General features: G+C 45.9%; 1 protein-coding gene across 2 annotated transcripts in view; it reads right to left on the bottom strand.

The window, feature by feature from the left end:
* The window catches only part of Grip163 (gamma-tubulin complex component 6), a 63,950-nt gene that overhangs the window by 29,257 nt on the left and 18,291 nt on the right, over nt 1-16,402 (bottom strand). For both annotated transcript variants that reach the window (XM_084577921.1, XM_084577920.1), the window contains exons 5-10: nt 15,952-16,024; nt 15,100-15,251; nt 14,395-14,434; nt 12,890-13,050; nt 8,120-8,324; nt 2,202-2,358 (exon numbers count right to left, since the gene is read on the bottom strand). In XM_084577921.1, the coding sequence (XP_084434047.1) occupies nt 2,202-2,358; nt 8,120-8,324; nt 12,890-13,050; nt 14,395-14,434; nt 15,100-15,251; nt 15,952-16,024 (788 nt within the window). The remainder of the gene's footprint in view (nt 1-2,201; nt 2,359-8,119; nt 8,325-12,889; nt 13,051-14,394; nt 14,435-15,099; nt 15,252-15,951; nt 16,025-16,402) is intronic.

Below are 16,402 nucleotides of genomic sequence, written 5' to 3'. Positions count from 1 at the left end.
GCCTTTGGGGAAAGGACGCGGCGCTGCCCTAGACCAGTCGTCGCCAAACTGTGCCCTCTCGTTGCTTCCGCGCGTGGCTTGAAAACGTCACGCGACAAACAGCCGATGATGCGATCGTCTTTGGGAAAAGAGCGCCGTTCAATGCGTGATGCGGAGTTCGATATATCGCACGACCGCTGAAATTGAGTTCGATATACAATGCAGCTTTCCTATACTTTTATATGGGATTTTCAAGGGGATATTCCGTGAGTTCGATATAACCAAAATTCGAAATATCTGGGTTCGACTGTATTGGAGTATCGGTATCGAAAACATTTTTAAAGTATCGTGTATTTTAAAGAAAGATGATATCAAAAAAAACTTCAAATATTGAAACCACTGTGAGACTTCGGGTTTACAGCGCTCGCTCAGACGAGTACAGGCCCTGAGACAGCTCGGCTTGTAGTACCACGTGAGTTCCCTACAAATGCCCCGACCCCTCAATGTTAACCACATTTCCAGATTCTCTTATCTTAAAAACTGAAGGGGGCAATGGTAAGTAGGTGCTAACGAGGTGCTTTACTTTTGAGCACAGAGTGCGTACCACGAAGTTGCGAAGCCGTTAACAGACACACAGAAAGATATGAACAAAGCAACGCAAGGAAGGCAAACGCAGTAGGGGTCATGCACACTGCTGTACCCCTGGCCGCTCTTCCACCCTTTGCCATCACCCTCCTCCCCCCTCTGTCCGTCCGTCTCTGCGGCATCTGGTTATCGTCAGGCAGCGTCCTCAGTGTGCTGTCGGACGCAGTAACTTATGCCCAACCCTTCCCCAAACCCCTGGGCTCCGTGTGCCGGCTCTGCTTGGCGCCAAGAACACAAGCTTCTAAGGCCTCAGTCTGCCATGATGCAGTCGGCTAACCACCGTTCTTGCAGTTACTGCGTTTGACTGAAAACAAATCCATCTTTTGTAACTGCGCAGGGAAGAGGCTTCCACTAGACTGTCTTTTGTGGAAAAAATATTACGTCATAATGTTTTGAAATGCACGACGTGAATGCTATGAATGCAATTTTTCAGCACAGTTTGAATAAGAAATTATATATTGTCAACCATTTCCTTGAATAAAACTTGTAAAGATACTACCTCTGTCTCAAAAAAAAAAAGAAAAAAAAAAGCCTTACTTTTTGAAATGCGAATTGATTGACACTATATTAGTCGCTTTCTGTTAAAAAAAAAAAAAAAAAAAAAAGACCTATTTTTTCTACAACCAGCAACAGTTCTCCAGCGACGCTAGTGAACCTCGAATTTCCTGACTACCTCCAGGATGCTTGAGTCAACACAGCTATGGTTCACTCTTACACGCTGATAAAAGGCATCTTCATCTAATCACTGCAGTGTGTTCGTGTGCATTTGTAGAGAGGGTTTTCTCATTTGCGTCACTTTTAGCACGCCCACATTGCGCTCTTCCAGGACTAAATAACGTTCAGCAATTTTATTTTTCTTGTTTTCTTTCTAGCTTTTAACAATATGCAGAGCTTCAAAAGTTTGTTATCGCACTAATGACGATATAACTGCTCAGTTCTGCAAACACAGGCAGGTTGCACGTTTTAGCACAGAAAATTTACGCAGGGGTCACCGTGTAAATAATGTGTAGTATGAAATGAAAAGCAACAGAATTAACAAAAAAAAAATTCAGATGTATTTGTATGTATAGCCAAGTGCTCACAGGTCGGTTCGCATCAACAGCATTAGTTCAAAGATATTTTTCGCTAGGTTGCTTATGGAAGCAATCGCTTCATTGCAACCATGGCTTCAATTCAATGTGAAGTTCTGACAAGGACAGCTGCCCAAACAGAGGAGCTTCACCAACTCCTAGCTGGCGTATTCGTTTAAACCCTTTCAGAAAAACTACGCTATAGCAGGGCTCTAAAAATTCCAGAAAGCATGGTACAATTTCCTGATGTCGCTAATCGTATTACCACTTTTATTATGTTGGGACTGTATCGAAGTATCGACGACACAGTACCGAGTATCTGTATCGAAACTTGATTTCGATTCTGTATCTTGTATCAGCATCAAAAATACAATTTTTCAGGGTATTGAGTATCTGTATCGAAGATACTTTTTACAAGTATCTTGCCCAGCCCTGTTTTGTGACAACAATGCCTTGTCCATGCCCTACTTTGCCTGTTCAGTCGAGCTGCAAGGAATGAAGACTCACTGGGCTTGATGTTCGTTGGGAGAGCATTGGAGACCAGGTCTTCTAAAAAGCGCATGTCACTGCCGCACTCCAGGAGGCGCGACAGCAACGCGGCGAGAGCCTCCGACGACATGCCTTTCAGCCGCGTCCCATCTCTGATGCTGAACTGCCGCGACACCTGAAAACGATTTTCATTTCATCCACTTGACCACACGTCACCATACTGGCGGATTGCACACACTACGAAACTATGCAGCTGCTCCCGTGACGACTATTCCCGCAGCACCAGAACAGAGTGATCACATGTGCTCACAGAGTGACCACATCCCCGGCACGACGTTCACATGTCCCTAACATGTCCTTTCCATGTCCCCAACTGTCAGTACTGGAGCTTACCTAAAGGGTAGGATTGTGCGAATATTTGAAATTTTGAATATGGATTGAATATCTTGTTATTCGAATCGTATTTGAAGAACTATTATTTGGAATTTTCAAATATTCCAAAATATTTCCGAATACACCGAAAAGTTTTTGAATTCACCGCAGTTGCACCGCGCTGCGCGTTCCGCCGCAACGCTTGAATGCATGGACTGTGCAGTGAAGCACCTTCAAAGCACAACGGGGCCATTTTGTGAGGAGGGAACTTCCCTTTTGTGGGGAGGGCCTTCCCGACAGTGTACGCAGACTGAAGCACTTGAAGAAACTGGGAAAGAATTGGCAGTGGTTCAGCTCCGGTTAAACCTAGTTGAGTTGTGAAAGCAACTGCTGCATGGTAACACTAGCTCTCTTACTCTCATTCCTTCTGTTATCGGCAGCCACCAACCAGGCAACCACCTCGGGATCGAATGAGTTTAACTTCTCTGCTCTTCTGCACCGCTGAACAGTGGCTGGGCTCTCCTCCATAGTTGGTCGATTCTGGCCGGGCGCTCCTAGCTATATATACACCACACACACCTCTCCTCTGCACAACAAACGGAGAGAGTGATGCGCAGCTGGCGCTGGCTGTGGTTATGACGTCACTTCTACGGCACCATTGAAGCGCGGCCGCGACGGCAGCTCCGACACACCAGCTGCTGCCTCTGATGTCATGCAGCTCCTTGCGCATGAGCAGCTTGGCCCACGCTGTGCCATGCGAAATGCCTCGACGACTAGCGTAGTGTTAAAAAACATCGCTCTCACTTGGATTTCATTCCAAATGCAGACGACCGTCGTGCAGGTGTTCATCACATAAAATTACTGAGATGCTAATGATTTTCAACAGATTTTTTTTCAAGCCCATTCGATAATTTGAGCTTTAAATTAATTGAAACGATTTTTCTGGTCCCTTGAATTAGTGAGGGTCTACTGTAATCAGCAGTAATCTGACAGTGCCCCCCGATTTCATGCAGGTCCATCCTATGCAGAAAGCCACTAAACGGAATCTTGTATGAAATGTATATACTGCATTTTTCAGTAGGGAGTATGCCGCTGTGCAATTCGTTTCATTTTGTTTCAAAATACTAAGTAAATTTTGAAATAAAAAATTAACAATGTTTGCTATTAATTTTCCATTCTTTTCAATTCAGTATTCGATTCGATATTCAAAAGCATTTTTTTGCCAAATTCGTATTCAATTCATATTTGAAAATTTCAATATTCACGCATCCCTACTAATGAGTAATACACACCCTGAGGTGCTTGCAAGAATATCCAGAGTCATAATCTAAACAAAATGCTGACTGAATAAAAAACGAGCTGCGATGAAAAGATAACAGTGGTACTACACTCGAACCCAGATAATTCGAATTTTGGTTATATAGAACTCGCGAAATATCCTCTCAAAAATCCCATGTAAAAGTATAGGAAAGCTGTGTCGTATATCGAACTCAATTTCACTGGTCGTTCGATATATCGGACTCCGTACCACGCATTAGATGGTGCACCTTCCCCAAAGGCGCCCACATCGGCCGTTTGCCGCATGACTTTTTCAAGCCACGCATGGAAGGAACGAGAGAGCACAGTTCGGCGACGGCTAGTGTAGGGCAGCACCATGCCCTTTCCCCAAAGGTGCCCACATCTGCCGTGATCGTTGCCGTGCGTCAGCACATAACATTCAGAAGCCAAGTGCGTGAAGGAACAAGAAGGAACCAATGCAGCCGTGGTGTTCGGGAGAGGAAAAAAATGCGATAGAGCGAAGCGCAAGGGTGTGCCCACTCTTCTGCCGAGCTTTATCTCTCCCGTTCCTTCCTCTCTCTTTCCTAAGTCTTCGTTCGCAGTAGCACGAACTACGCATGCGCGGACAAGCTAGCTCAGCCCGTGGCAGACTCTTTCTCCAGTGTTTGTTGTGAACGCTCGGTGCGCTGCGACTGACGTGCGATGCGCGGCTCATGTCGTTATGCTGCACGTGCGTAAGCTACGGCGGCTGCGGACGCTAAGCGGCAGTTTTTCGTTCTTTTTTGCAGGAGTCGTTTATTTCTACCGTCGTGCTGAACGTGCGGCGCAGCGTAAGCCATGCGGCTGGAAGTGGCAGGCTTTTTTTTTTGCGGGAGTCGTCCATTCTTACATCTATAAATCAACGAAAGCACGCAGTCAGCTGCAATCATGACACCGACTTTTAGCATTGTTCGCTTCAAACGGCATTTGCAGCTATCACGCTTTCAATGATTTTGTGGACTACGCCCGCCCCAAGCGCAACGTGATAAATCGAACCAGGCTTTTGCAATCAAGCCATCACGGGCACACTGCCAAGTTCGCTCCCTGCCACCGCAGGATTGCAAAAGCCGTGACGCTATCACTGTGTAGCATCTTAGCGCAATCAGCTGTGGATGTGAGGGTCGAAACGGAAGGACGCACCCCCGAATGCCTTTTTTTTTTTTTTTTCGAATTATTGTGTTCAAAAGTGGGGGGTGGTTCACTATGCGAGTGGGCTAATTACGCAACAAATATGGTATCATTTTTCACGATCGCAAATGGCGTCTCTAGCCGATTTATTTATATCGAATTATTGATACATATATCGAACTATTTTGCGATCTCTTTCGAGTTTGATATATGTATCCAGGTTCGACTGCTGTGGTTCAAAGGTTGAAGTTGGCTTTAAATAATGTGCAGCATGGCAACTAACACATGCAGGTTTTGTAAATACAGTCAAACCTCGATATAATGAACACGCATGTTATGAATTATTGAATATATCGAACTCTTCCGAAATTATTTTGTCAAACACATGTATTTTTAACTTCCCATAGCGAACGCAGTTCGGCATAAAACGGATATTACGAACTTCGCAACGCCAAGCACTACCTCACTTTAATAGCAGGAGGCAGGCTTCGTTGTATTATATGTGTGTTGTGCGGCGCAGCAAAGGTTCAGGACTACCTCACAGGCGCTGACAGCGCCACAGATGCCACGACGGCATTGGGAGTTGACAGCCAAAGAAATCTATGGCCTCCGAGATTACCCCCGCGCGCCTGTTTGTGCGCATGGAGGTGACCTCGAAGGCCATAAGAAATCGTTCGCATCTCACAATCGCTGGCAGCGGCGCTTCAGCAGCGGCGGCAGTGGCGCTATCGAAGGTTGCTTTTGCCTTTTTGGTTTTTGCATCTTTCGCGTTTTTAGTGTTAGTAGCGCTGTCGTGGTGTGGCCGTCGTAGCGTTCGGCGGAGGCTGCGTCGGTCGTCGTGTCGAGTGGGGTGCGCGGGTGTGCGTAGTGCTGTGATGGCAGTGAACATGAAAAAAAAAGAGCAGCACTGACGTTAAAGACCAAGCTCAAGATAAAATCACGGCCTTCAAGGCAGTTTACAAGAGGAGACTGATTGACACACTTCTCGTGAAGCTTCTTATGAAGCAGGACTTGGAGATCGACTTGCTGGGAGTATTGAAGCGGCATTGGACAGCGTGAAAGGCGAAACGATTGCCAACTACTTTCGGCACGCAGGTTTTGTTCCAGCAGAGGCCCGTGCATCAAGTGACGATGGGGACGATCCCGACGAAGCAGAAGCAGAGCTCCGTGAGCTCGATGAGCCTGGAACGATTTTTCGCGTTTTGTTGGTGACATGCCCGCAACAATGACTGTAGAGGACTTTGTAGGCGGCGACGACATCGCGGCGACCACGGCTGTACTGACGGACGCCGAAATCGCTGCGGAAGTTTCTGAACATCCCGCAGATGAAGCTCAGGCTGACCCTGCAGACGATGAGAACATTCCGACTTCAGCTTGCTGCGTTTGAATTTACTGCACCGCCACTGCAGTGCTATTGAGAGCAATGGGTTTGCCCTTGTTGAGAGTTTGCAAACGGTGGAACAGGGCGTGTCGTGATACGGAACGCGATCAACACAAAAAAGCAAGCCGCGATAACGCAGTTCTTTGCGTGTAAATAAATGGACGTGACCCAAGTAGGCACCCTCCGAGTTGCTGTGCCTTCTCTGATTGAATTTCGCTTCTCTTGCGTGTATTTTCTATAAAATTTTATATTACGAATTATGGATAGAGCGAACTATTTTCCGATTTTTTAACTGTTCGTTATAATGAGGTTTAACTGTATCAACCATTGTACAGCTCAATGGGTCACCAATGTATCTGGCAATTTTCTTTACTGCTTACAGATTTTATATTTTACAAGCTACGAGTGACACTTCGGTGCGGTCTGTGCAGCAAGCTGGACGTTATGCATGTCACAGAACCTAATGTACAAATGATTAATTAACTAAACACCTTTTATATCTTCTATGTTTAGGAGCAGTAATAATTATAAAACTGAAGGCCATCAACATAAAAGCTGATTTCACTTTTTATATTTTCTTAAACAGCAAAGTAAAAATAGAAAAGTTAAATAAGCTAATTTCAGGTAAATAATTGTTTAATTATAAAGCTCTATAACACACATAACGCCTACTTTGCTGCACAGCACATCTACACAGACCATACTGAAGTATATCTCCCGTAGTTCTCAAAACCTAAGTCTGCAAACAGTTAAAAAAAAAAAAAAATCACTTGGTATATACACCACCCTTCCACAGAAGACAGCAGAATAAACAGCAAAGCACGACAGCACGGCTCAGTCTAGGCAGAAATGTTTGGCAGCTAACTGCGGCCAGTCAAAACATGAGCGAAAAACTCAATTTTTTGCTAGCACACCTGATTATCTTCCATTTTATACGATAGTTACTGGCAAACATGAAAGAATGAATGCCACAAGTACAACAGCCAAAAATAACATTATGGTAGCTTCATCTTTCCACGTCTGCTTTGATTGACTTTTGTGGATGTTCGACCCGGTTAAAGTAAGTGTGGCCACTCCATTTTTACTGAACCGGGAAAACTTGACGCCAAGCATAACTGGATACTACAATCACAACAGTAGGCCTTGTTTTTCGGCCTTTTATCAAGTTGAAAAGTTCCGGATGAGGCAGCAGAGGAAGCGACCATAGCACTCACAATTACAGAGGAAAACACTGAAAGACAGGCCCTAACAATTCTCACAAACTCCAAGCAAGCATGTACAAATTACATGCGGAGAAGAGTTAGTAAACTCGCCAAGAGAATACCAGCATTTGTTGCGCACACCTCAGGTGCAATTAAGGTGAAGAATTTCTAGTTGCGTCCCACATTCCACATTTTCCTTTTAAATTGCTTGTTTTCCCCGAGTCTTCGTTAATTTGCCCAAAAACGCTTTTGTGAGTAGCACTGTCGAATGTTTCTGTCCAAAGGAACATAAACACTAATGAAACAAACACAAGAGAGCAGAATGCCTTACAAGTCCTCCACAGATGCTTTAGCTCTCCTTTCAGCCTTGCAGCTTATGGCAGGCATAGCTTGTTATGGGCCCAATACACATTCGCCGCAATACTAAATAAGCATCGGCTCAGCGTTAACAAGATGTGGGTCGATCAAACACATGCACAAGGTTTCTTTGTTCCCTGTCGGCAACATTCTATATATGAGGTCTGAAAGCAACTTACTGAATCATAAGGAAAGCAGTCCGATGGGACGCCAACCAGTAGCAGCAGCATCTTCCTCACCAGCTCCTTTTGCACGACAAACGAAGCAGCGGCTTGTTTGCCCCCCGTGAGACAAGTGAAGCTCTGAGTCCGGAGTTGGCACACAATTTCTGCTACATCTACGCCAGCCTCAGTCACGTACGGTTTCTCTTTCGGGCTCGAAACGCTGCATGTCAGAACACAGCCACAGAGTGGGAAACAAAGCTTGAGTTTGCACATATAAAAGCCACGAGAAATCCACGAGAAAGTTGTCCCTTTGAAGCACACATTTCAGACAGCTAAAGTTGTCAGTGATGAGATCCCAGATTTATTCACTTCTTTTTGATATCTATGCTGTCTAGGAGTCGCATAATTACTCAGGTGCAGCCAGTGCTAAGTATTAATTACTGCAATAAATAGTTATACTTATTTTAATCAGGTAGATCAATAATTAGCCTATATAGCTAATTGGTAGAGACAGCTAAAGTTGTCAGTGATGAGATCAGACAGTTTTATTCACTTCTTGGCGATATCTATGCTGTCTAGGAGTCACATAATTACTCTGGTGCAGCCAGCGCTAAGTATTAATTACTGCAATAAATAGTTATACTTATTTTAATCAGGTAGATCAATAATTAGGCTATATACTTAATTGGTAGAGACAGCTAAAGTTGTCAGTGATGAGATCAGACAGTTTTATTCACTTGTTGGCGATATCTATACTGACAAGGAGTCACAATTACTTTGGTGCAGCCACTAGTAAGTACTAATGATTGAAATAATTATTTTTATATTAATTTTAATTAGGTAAATCAAATAAATAGGCTATATAGTTAACAGAGTACAGACACGAACATTTTCTGTTTCGGGATTTTCGCTTTAAACAATCCACGATGGTTCAAAACAGAGGGACTGCGACCTAAAAAGCCCTAACACTCCTCAATTAATTAATTATCAGGGCATTTATCAGGACCAGTTTCGGTTTTGAGCTCTCCGAGGCCGAGCGCAATGACGTCAAAGATGCAAACGAGCGCCACACGAGCGCCTCCTGCTGGCAAGACTGGCGACACGTAAACACGCAATCTAATAACCCACATGAGTAGCGTTTTTCGTCTGCTTGCAATCACATGTGCAAGGAAATATAGTTGTCGAGTAGTGTTTCAGCGTAGCATAATTAGTTTTCCAATGTTGCTTCGCCCGAAGGCGCGGATGTTATTGACATTGCCGAGCACGTTGATTTCGACCCGCTCGCCAGCGACTCAAGTGAAAAAGCAGGAACCAACATCAGCTACGAAAGCTTGGGGGTTGGCGTGCTGGAAATGTGTGCTGGTTATACATGTTGAGCAAAGGTACTGGTTACTGTGAAGATGCTGCTCTCTCAGTCTAGTTTGCCAGCTCTGCGAGCTCCAATCTGGCGTCTTAAAGAAAAAATTGTTTTAGCAGTAAAAAAAGCATGGCCCGATCATACATCAGCCACCGTGACTAGCGCGACTCCCATGCTTCCCATGCTCACGCGATGATTGATCCCGACGCAGCAGGCCTTAGTGGTGCCGTCCAAGCATGTGGCGCCATCTGGCGCTGTAAAAGCAACCTGGACATGCAAAGCCGTGGCCGCCGCGACCGGCTCCGATAGCCTCCGCTATCGGTAATCTCTCGCGGATCACTGTTTATTCGCATGCATAACAGCTCCATACAAAAGACTATGAGTAACCAATGAACTGGGAGGATTGTTTGACCAATACTAAGGTACTGGTAGAGTGATTACAGCGATACAAGTGAGCTTTTTTTCTACATCCACTTTGCTGCTGCTGTCCGGTGCGACTTGCCTGGCGTCTGCTAGCTCCGCTGCTGAAGGTGTCTTGCGAATCAAGAATGCTGAAGGTGTCTTCCGAATCAAGAATGTATCTTTGTATAGGCTTCTTAGTAAAGCGGCACGAAAGTCATTTATTACAGCGTTAACCCATTCCAAAGCGCCGTCCACTGCCACTTCAACATGAAACCAGCTAGGCCAAGTGACGTCTAGGGCAGGCGGGGAGCGGCAACAGTTCACGTCTCCGGCGTGCTAGCGGGCGGCGCCGCTGCCGAAAGCTGTACACTTGTGCAGGAATGCTGGTGGGACCCGAGTACATCAGGCAGCTTTAATGTACGCCAGGTTCAAGTTGCACGAGTCGGCATCAATGAAGCAGGTAAATAAATTGTACTTCCCCTTTTCGGAGTTCGATCTATGTGTCCATGCAAGCGCACAAAGTATACCCAAGCATTGAAAAGCACGCCAACTGTGAAATCGATGCCAAGTGAAGTAATTGTAACATGCAGCAATAAAGACAGTGTGAAAAGCCATTGAGTCAAGCGAGCAGAAGCGCAGAGCTTTCCCCTGGGGTGCCCAGTCGATACGGACAGGGCAGACACGGTGAGCTATCCTGTGTCGTCACCGCTCTTTGCTCTGCTGACTCCACGTCACAGTTGTTTGATGACGTCATGTTGTTTACCTATGTACACGCTTTCGTCACGAAGGTGTCACTGTCACTGGGTTTTGAAAAATGGAGTCTCTGCCTAGCTAGTATTTAAAATCAAATTAAAGGTCCCCAGAAAGGGGTCACAAAGAAGAGTAAACAACGCCATAACACTGATAGTTATTGAACCACCCATCATTCTCCCGCAAAAATTTTCGATCTAGCTTCTGCAACACCAGAGATATCGGCGATTAAAAATGACCCTTCCAATTTTCCCTCTCAACTCGTATGCTGAAGGGAGCCATAAAAAAACAAAGAATACAAGCAAGTTCAAAGCTCCGCCCAGACATACGTCACTTCGACGAACTTCCGGTTGCCGCGCGCTCGCTCGCTGGCGTACTCGCGCCAACCCCCACCCGTCCTCCCTCGCACACGCCCGAGGAGTTCGCCAGTTCGCGCAGCGACAGTTAGTGTAACCGCGAACCCGTGGTTATCCTATGTTACACGGCGGACCAAACCATGGTTGCACCACTAACCGCGGTTACCGCGGTTAACCGAGGTTATGACGGCGTCTGTTGACGGAAGCTACTCGTCGGCGCCCGAGTGCGCGAAACGTACGAGCAGGTCTGCTTCACAAAGTTATTCATTTGCCCACTGTATCACTTTTAAAGATCGATGTATAGATTATGATGCCGCCCGACGTCTTCGATTACGGCCGACAGCGCAGCGACTGCGTACTGAAGCCTTGTCTTGCCTACAGTATCGTTTGAACGGCTTGTTGCTGAGCAGAACGTCAAAAAATACGCGGCCTTAGCTATGAAAGTACACGAGTTTGCAACGCTTGCAGCACGGGATGCCGCGAGCAGGCTGAGGTACGTTGCACAATTACCGCGGGGTGGAACGTGCGAGCGCGGCGAACGCCGGCGCCGTGCGTGACCGTCCCTAGTCGTCGCTAGGCCTACTGTTTCGCTTCGAAGCCGCGGCGGTCGACGCTTTGGAACATGATCAACGCTGTTGTAAATCGTCTACTTATGAAACTGCCTTATAGTCATTCCTATCCTGCCATAGTAAAATAATTATAGGATTAACTCTGCCGACGCATTAATCGCAGAGCTAGTACGAGCAGATTGGATCAGCCGAAATGCACCAGCGGCAGCTGGCTTGAGCAGAAACTAGCTTGTATCACGGCTATCGCTCTTACCAGCAATTTGCTGCTGGTCAGCGATCCTCACGAGGGCTTCATACTTGATATTCGGCTCAGTATTCCAGACGCCAACAAATTTTAGCACGCTTTATTTCGGACATCGGTGCTAACGATCCACCGTGGCGTTCGCGAACGGTATGTGGGAGGAGGGGCCACAACGGCGGTGTTTACGGCGGTCGAGGAGGTGCTGCCATCGTGCGGTGCTTGACCGTGCTGTTGACGCCTCGTCGGACGACACTCCGATACTCCTGAAACCACGTTATATAAATAAGATATTTGTAAATGCAGCTTCGTTCTGCCGATCCCTGCGTCGCTTCGGTTGTTGCACTTAATGGGCAATGGCCACCTAACCGATAAGGGCGGCGAGCTGTGTAACAGCCCGCACAGAGTTCGAGCAGCGCACGAGCAGACGACTTTCGCAGCTACCGGAAGTGCGTCCGTGACGTCATGGTTGCAGTGGCCGCAGCGAATGGCAGCTTCTAGCAAGCCTTGCCAGTCAACCGACCCGTGACGTCACGGGACTAGGAAATAGTTCCATGCGACACCGCCAAGCGACAATCTCTCTGCCCGCGAATTTCAAAAAACGCTGTTTTTAAAAATTAATAATAAATCGCTGGCTTTGTTCCAAGGAGTTATACTTTGCGTTTGCGTTAAAAAGGATGTGTTCTACACACTGAACACGTTTATCAGTGGTTTCTTGGGGGCAGTTTCCGTGGACCTTTAAAATATGTTCGCGGCAAACTGAGAGTTTGGGATTACTTGGGGAGCATCTCTGTATAGCCAGGAAAGCAACCATATTCCTTCCGACGCTTCGAAAATTGGTCTATACTCCTTTAATTGGTAGACAACCTGTTGTCAGGAGGCTTGTGAAAGGGCCACTGATTTGTTCATAGGCAAATTTACTTCTCTCACTCCTCCTCTCTGCGGACGACGTCACGTCAACGCCGAGACTCAAGGCACTAACAGCTGTCGCTGTACGACCAGCACACAGGGGAATCCCTCAATGTAAAGCTAAAAGAAGTCAGCAGGAGGATGTCAAGCTGAATCCAGCGAGAATGCGAGCTGAAAAACGGGTGGAGAAAAGACAGCACTCACCGGCCAATGCTCTCCCAGGTGAAATACCTCCTCTTGTCTGCATGTATGGCATGCAGCCAATCATCCAAAGTTGGTGCGTTAGGAAGCGCAGTGCTCTGAGATAGCTGCTGAGCAGGCTGGGATTTGACCTGCTTGGATGTTCGAGCAGTCACGGACAAGGGCTGCAAAGCGTTAGCCAAATAGCTTCAGGCCCTACCCCCAACACAAGGCAGGAGAAAGGTGCATTAGGCACAATGAAATGCACATTTCTTTTTTCTTTTTTTCTCTCCAGCTACAAAATTTGCTCTGAATAAGCAAGGTGCTGCAAATGCAGTAGCCATTAAAGCCAGTACAACATTTTGAATTTGTTCCGGAGGAGCCAATGTTAATTCCTCATGAAGCAGTTTCACAGGCAAACATGAAGGGTATGTTGGGCCAAGCTATTACAAAAAAATGATATATGTATTTAAAAAAAAGAAGCTTTTTCGATAACCACCAACTTCTCGGAAATAGTCTTGACAAACCAGCAAGATTACATGTTTCACTATAGAGACTGCTCCTATTTCTGGTGTATATAATGATGCAGCATCGGATGACCTTAACCTGAGTCAGAGTTCATAAGACTTCCAACATAAACTATAACTGTTGCATTGCTCAAAGAAAAATGAAAAAAAAAAAAAAAGCCTCGGCCTAACCACTCACTTTTTGGGCCCAAATTTAACAACAGAGATAGTATTTAGTGGTGATACACCTGTTTTAAATTATGTTTGGTTGGGAGAGCAACTTGACTGATACGGTTAGAATCAATAAATAAACCTTCCGCAGCCCATGCGATAGCAGACCAAAGCGACAAACTTTTGCAGTAGTACTGATAATGTCATCTCGCACAGATAAAGAAAACAATTTCGTTTATTCGTAATGCAACAGAGAGGCCTGATCTTCCCGTCTTAGTACACACTCGGTCTCCACGGTGGACCACTAAGATTACAAATCTGCACACTTACAGGCACAGTCAACATGCGACACCCAGTAAAGTGCGCCTAATTAGAACAAAAGCTCTTTGAGAGGAAAGCTAGATGTCAAAGTTTCACTGGATCAGCTGAACCACACCGCAGTCAGGTCATGAGTAAGAGGAGAGAGAAACGGCCATTTAAATAGGAACAGAAAGGGAGGAAATGGGTTCAAAGAAGTACACAGCCTGGTGTCGGGCCTTAACTGTTTGCCCGCGCATGAGCTGCCAACTGTTGCCCAATCGCCTGCCAATGAACGGCTCTATGCCACTTGCCAGGCATTGGCAAACGTAGCAGTTGGCCTACCATGGCCCAGAGCTGGCCTGTATTAGTTTGGCCGAGCACGTCGGCTGCCGATTCAAAATCGGCGACTTGCCAGCCACCGGCCGTCGACCAATTCCCCTTGGGAAGGTGCGTACACCAGGAGCCTTCTGGCAAGCAACTCAGCTCTGAAGTACTGCCATGTTCACAACACCGTGGGAAGCTTTTCAATGAGCATGTCAGAGGAATGCTTACCTCAAGCTTGGCTGGGCCCCTGGACAGCTTGGTGAGGAGCCTGCACAGATAGGAGCAGATACCCCAAAACATGCCCATTCAAACCAACACGAAGAATGCACACATAATGCACTCGTGTACGCTTAACAGAGTGGATTCACAGTAAAGTGCAATCTCATTGATTCATTCTCGTTGGGCAAGTAAATATTAAGATGAATTATCTGAAAATCATATTATCCAAAACCGGCCCAAAAATGTCAATAATGAAACATACCCGGCACAGAACTTTCATCTACTAACGCGCTTTGAATAACCTGTCGTGTTGCTTTGGACATTTTGTTTGTCTGCAATGTCTGCTCTGAAACTAGTAGAAATGAGTTGAGTCGCAGTTTCATCGCTTAGTTCCACACCTCTGCCACTTGGCGCTCTGCCAACTTCACTGAGAGGGTCGCCCCCACGGGAGATCCTATCAAAAGATGCAGGCTGCCAAGGTCAGTTCTGCAGACTGCCACAGCGAGATTGCAAAAACTGAGGGACTCGGTACGAAAATTTAAAAAAGAAAAGTAAATTCTCAACGACACAAGTGGGAGGGTTCAGTAAGCGAGAATATAATACTGAAACATCAGCCACAGGAGTTGGTGTAACTGCAGCGACTTCATTTGAGTAACCTGGGCACAGACTTCAACGTACAATATCGCGAGAGAAGCCAAGCAACTGAGTCCTGACCTGTCCCTCGTGAATGCATTCAGTGAAGGCACTTTTGGTGGACCACCGTCCGAGAGTGGCCGGGGACGGGAAGGTCCAGGTGGACTTCTCTGGCCACCAAGGCTGAACAGGGGGTTCCCATTGAGGTCGAATCCCGGTTCAGCTTTGTATGACTGCGAGAAGCAAATAGCATTCACATTCGCAGGTTAGGAAATGGGAACTTACAATGTTTGGCACGGTCTCCCAATGAATAAGAAACCATCCCTGACATACTATGACTCCGTTTTGCCTTAAAAGTCTGCTTAGCTAAATATTTAAGGCAGCACCAAGTGGTGACAAAATGTAAAAGAGCAGATGACATGGAACAGTTGAAGCACTAACCAACAGGCACGTTTACTGCGGAACAAATATCAAATGAAAAAGAAAAAATTCCGCAGGGTGAAAACAAGCAAAGTAACCGACTAAGGGCAGTATGTACTAGTAGCTCACCAAAATTTGTGGTGATAGAATTTAAACCTCAGAGAGAATGAAACATACACTTTTCAATCAAACCATACAACTGCTTTTAACTACACAGAAAAAATTCGACACAAAGTTTCTACTGCAAATAATAAGTCTGGCCCAGTTATGCTGGTTCACTTGTGCATGTGTGCACAAAAGTAACATGAAAAGAAAAAGGGCCATAAACTACAGCTACAGCTCTGTGCAAGCACTATGTCCTTTTATGTTTTGATGTGCATCCTTGTCCCATTCACTGAGAAAAACTGAAAACGCTGCAGTAGAGTACGAACAACTCTGCAATACTACCTGTCCTATAGATGAATCACAAACATAAACACCCCTAAAATAGCTTCAAGCAGGCAATGCACTCACTCCTAGCAGAGGATATGGGCTGCCTTGATCGTCCGAAGCCTCCAAGTCACTGTCTATGCACTCAAAGGACTCCCTGCAAGAGATAAATTAAATTTACAGCAACAACAGCATGCTGTTGAACACAGGTGGCTCTAAACCTGAGATGGAGGCAAATAAAGAAAAAAAAAAAACACTGCAGATGACGGCCTGAAGTGTGCTGGGATTGAGTGTGTCCACCGCATGCTGGTGTATAATTCTGAGAGATACACAAACTTTCCCAATCCTTAAGACCTCCGCACTGCAACACTTAGTGTAGATAAGCTTACACCTTTCCTCTCCAAGTTTTTCTCCACGAAGATGTCTGCCGCTATTCTCTCCCGAGACACCACTCTAACAACTATTTACCACTCCACTATAAGAAATCTTAAAATCTAATTTTGGCATTAAGAGCTCAAAGTCTTCACAAGGACAT

The sequence above is a fragment of the Amblyomma maculatum genome, chromosome 9 (assembly GCF_055883805.1).
Source record: "Amblyomma maculatum isolate TAMU_Amacu chromosome 9, ASM5588380v1, whole genome shotgun sequence".
Classification (NCBI taxonomy): domain Eukaryota; kingdom Metazoa; phylum Arthropoda; class Arachnida; order Ixodida; family Ixodidae; genus Amblyomma; species Amblyomma maculatum.
Note: the sequence above shows the minus strand (reverse complement) of the source record. Positions and strands in the feature narration are given on the sequence as shown.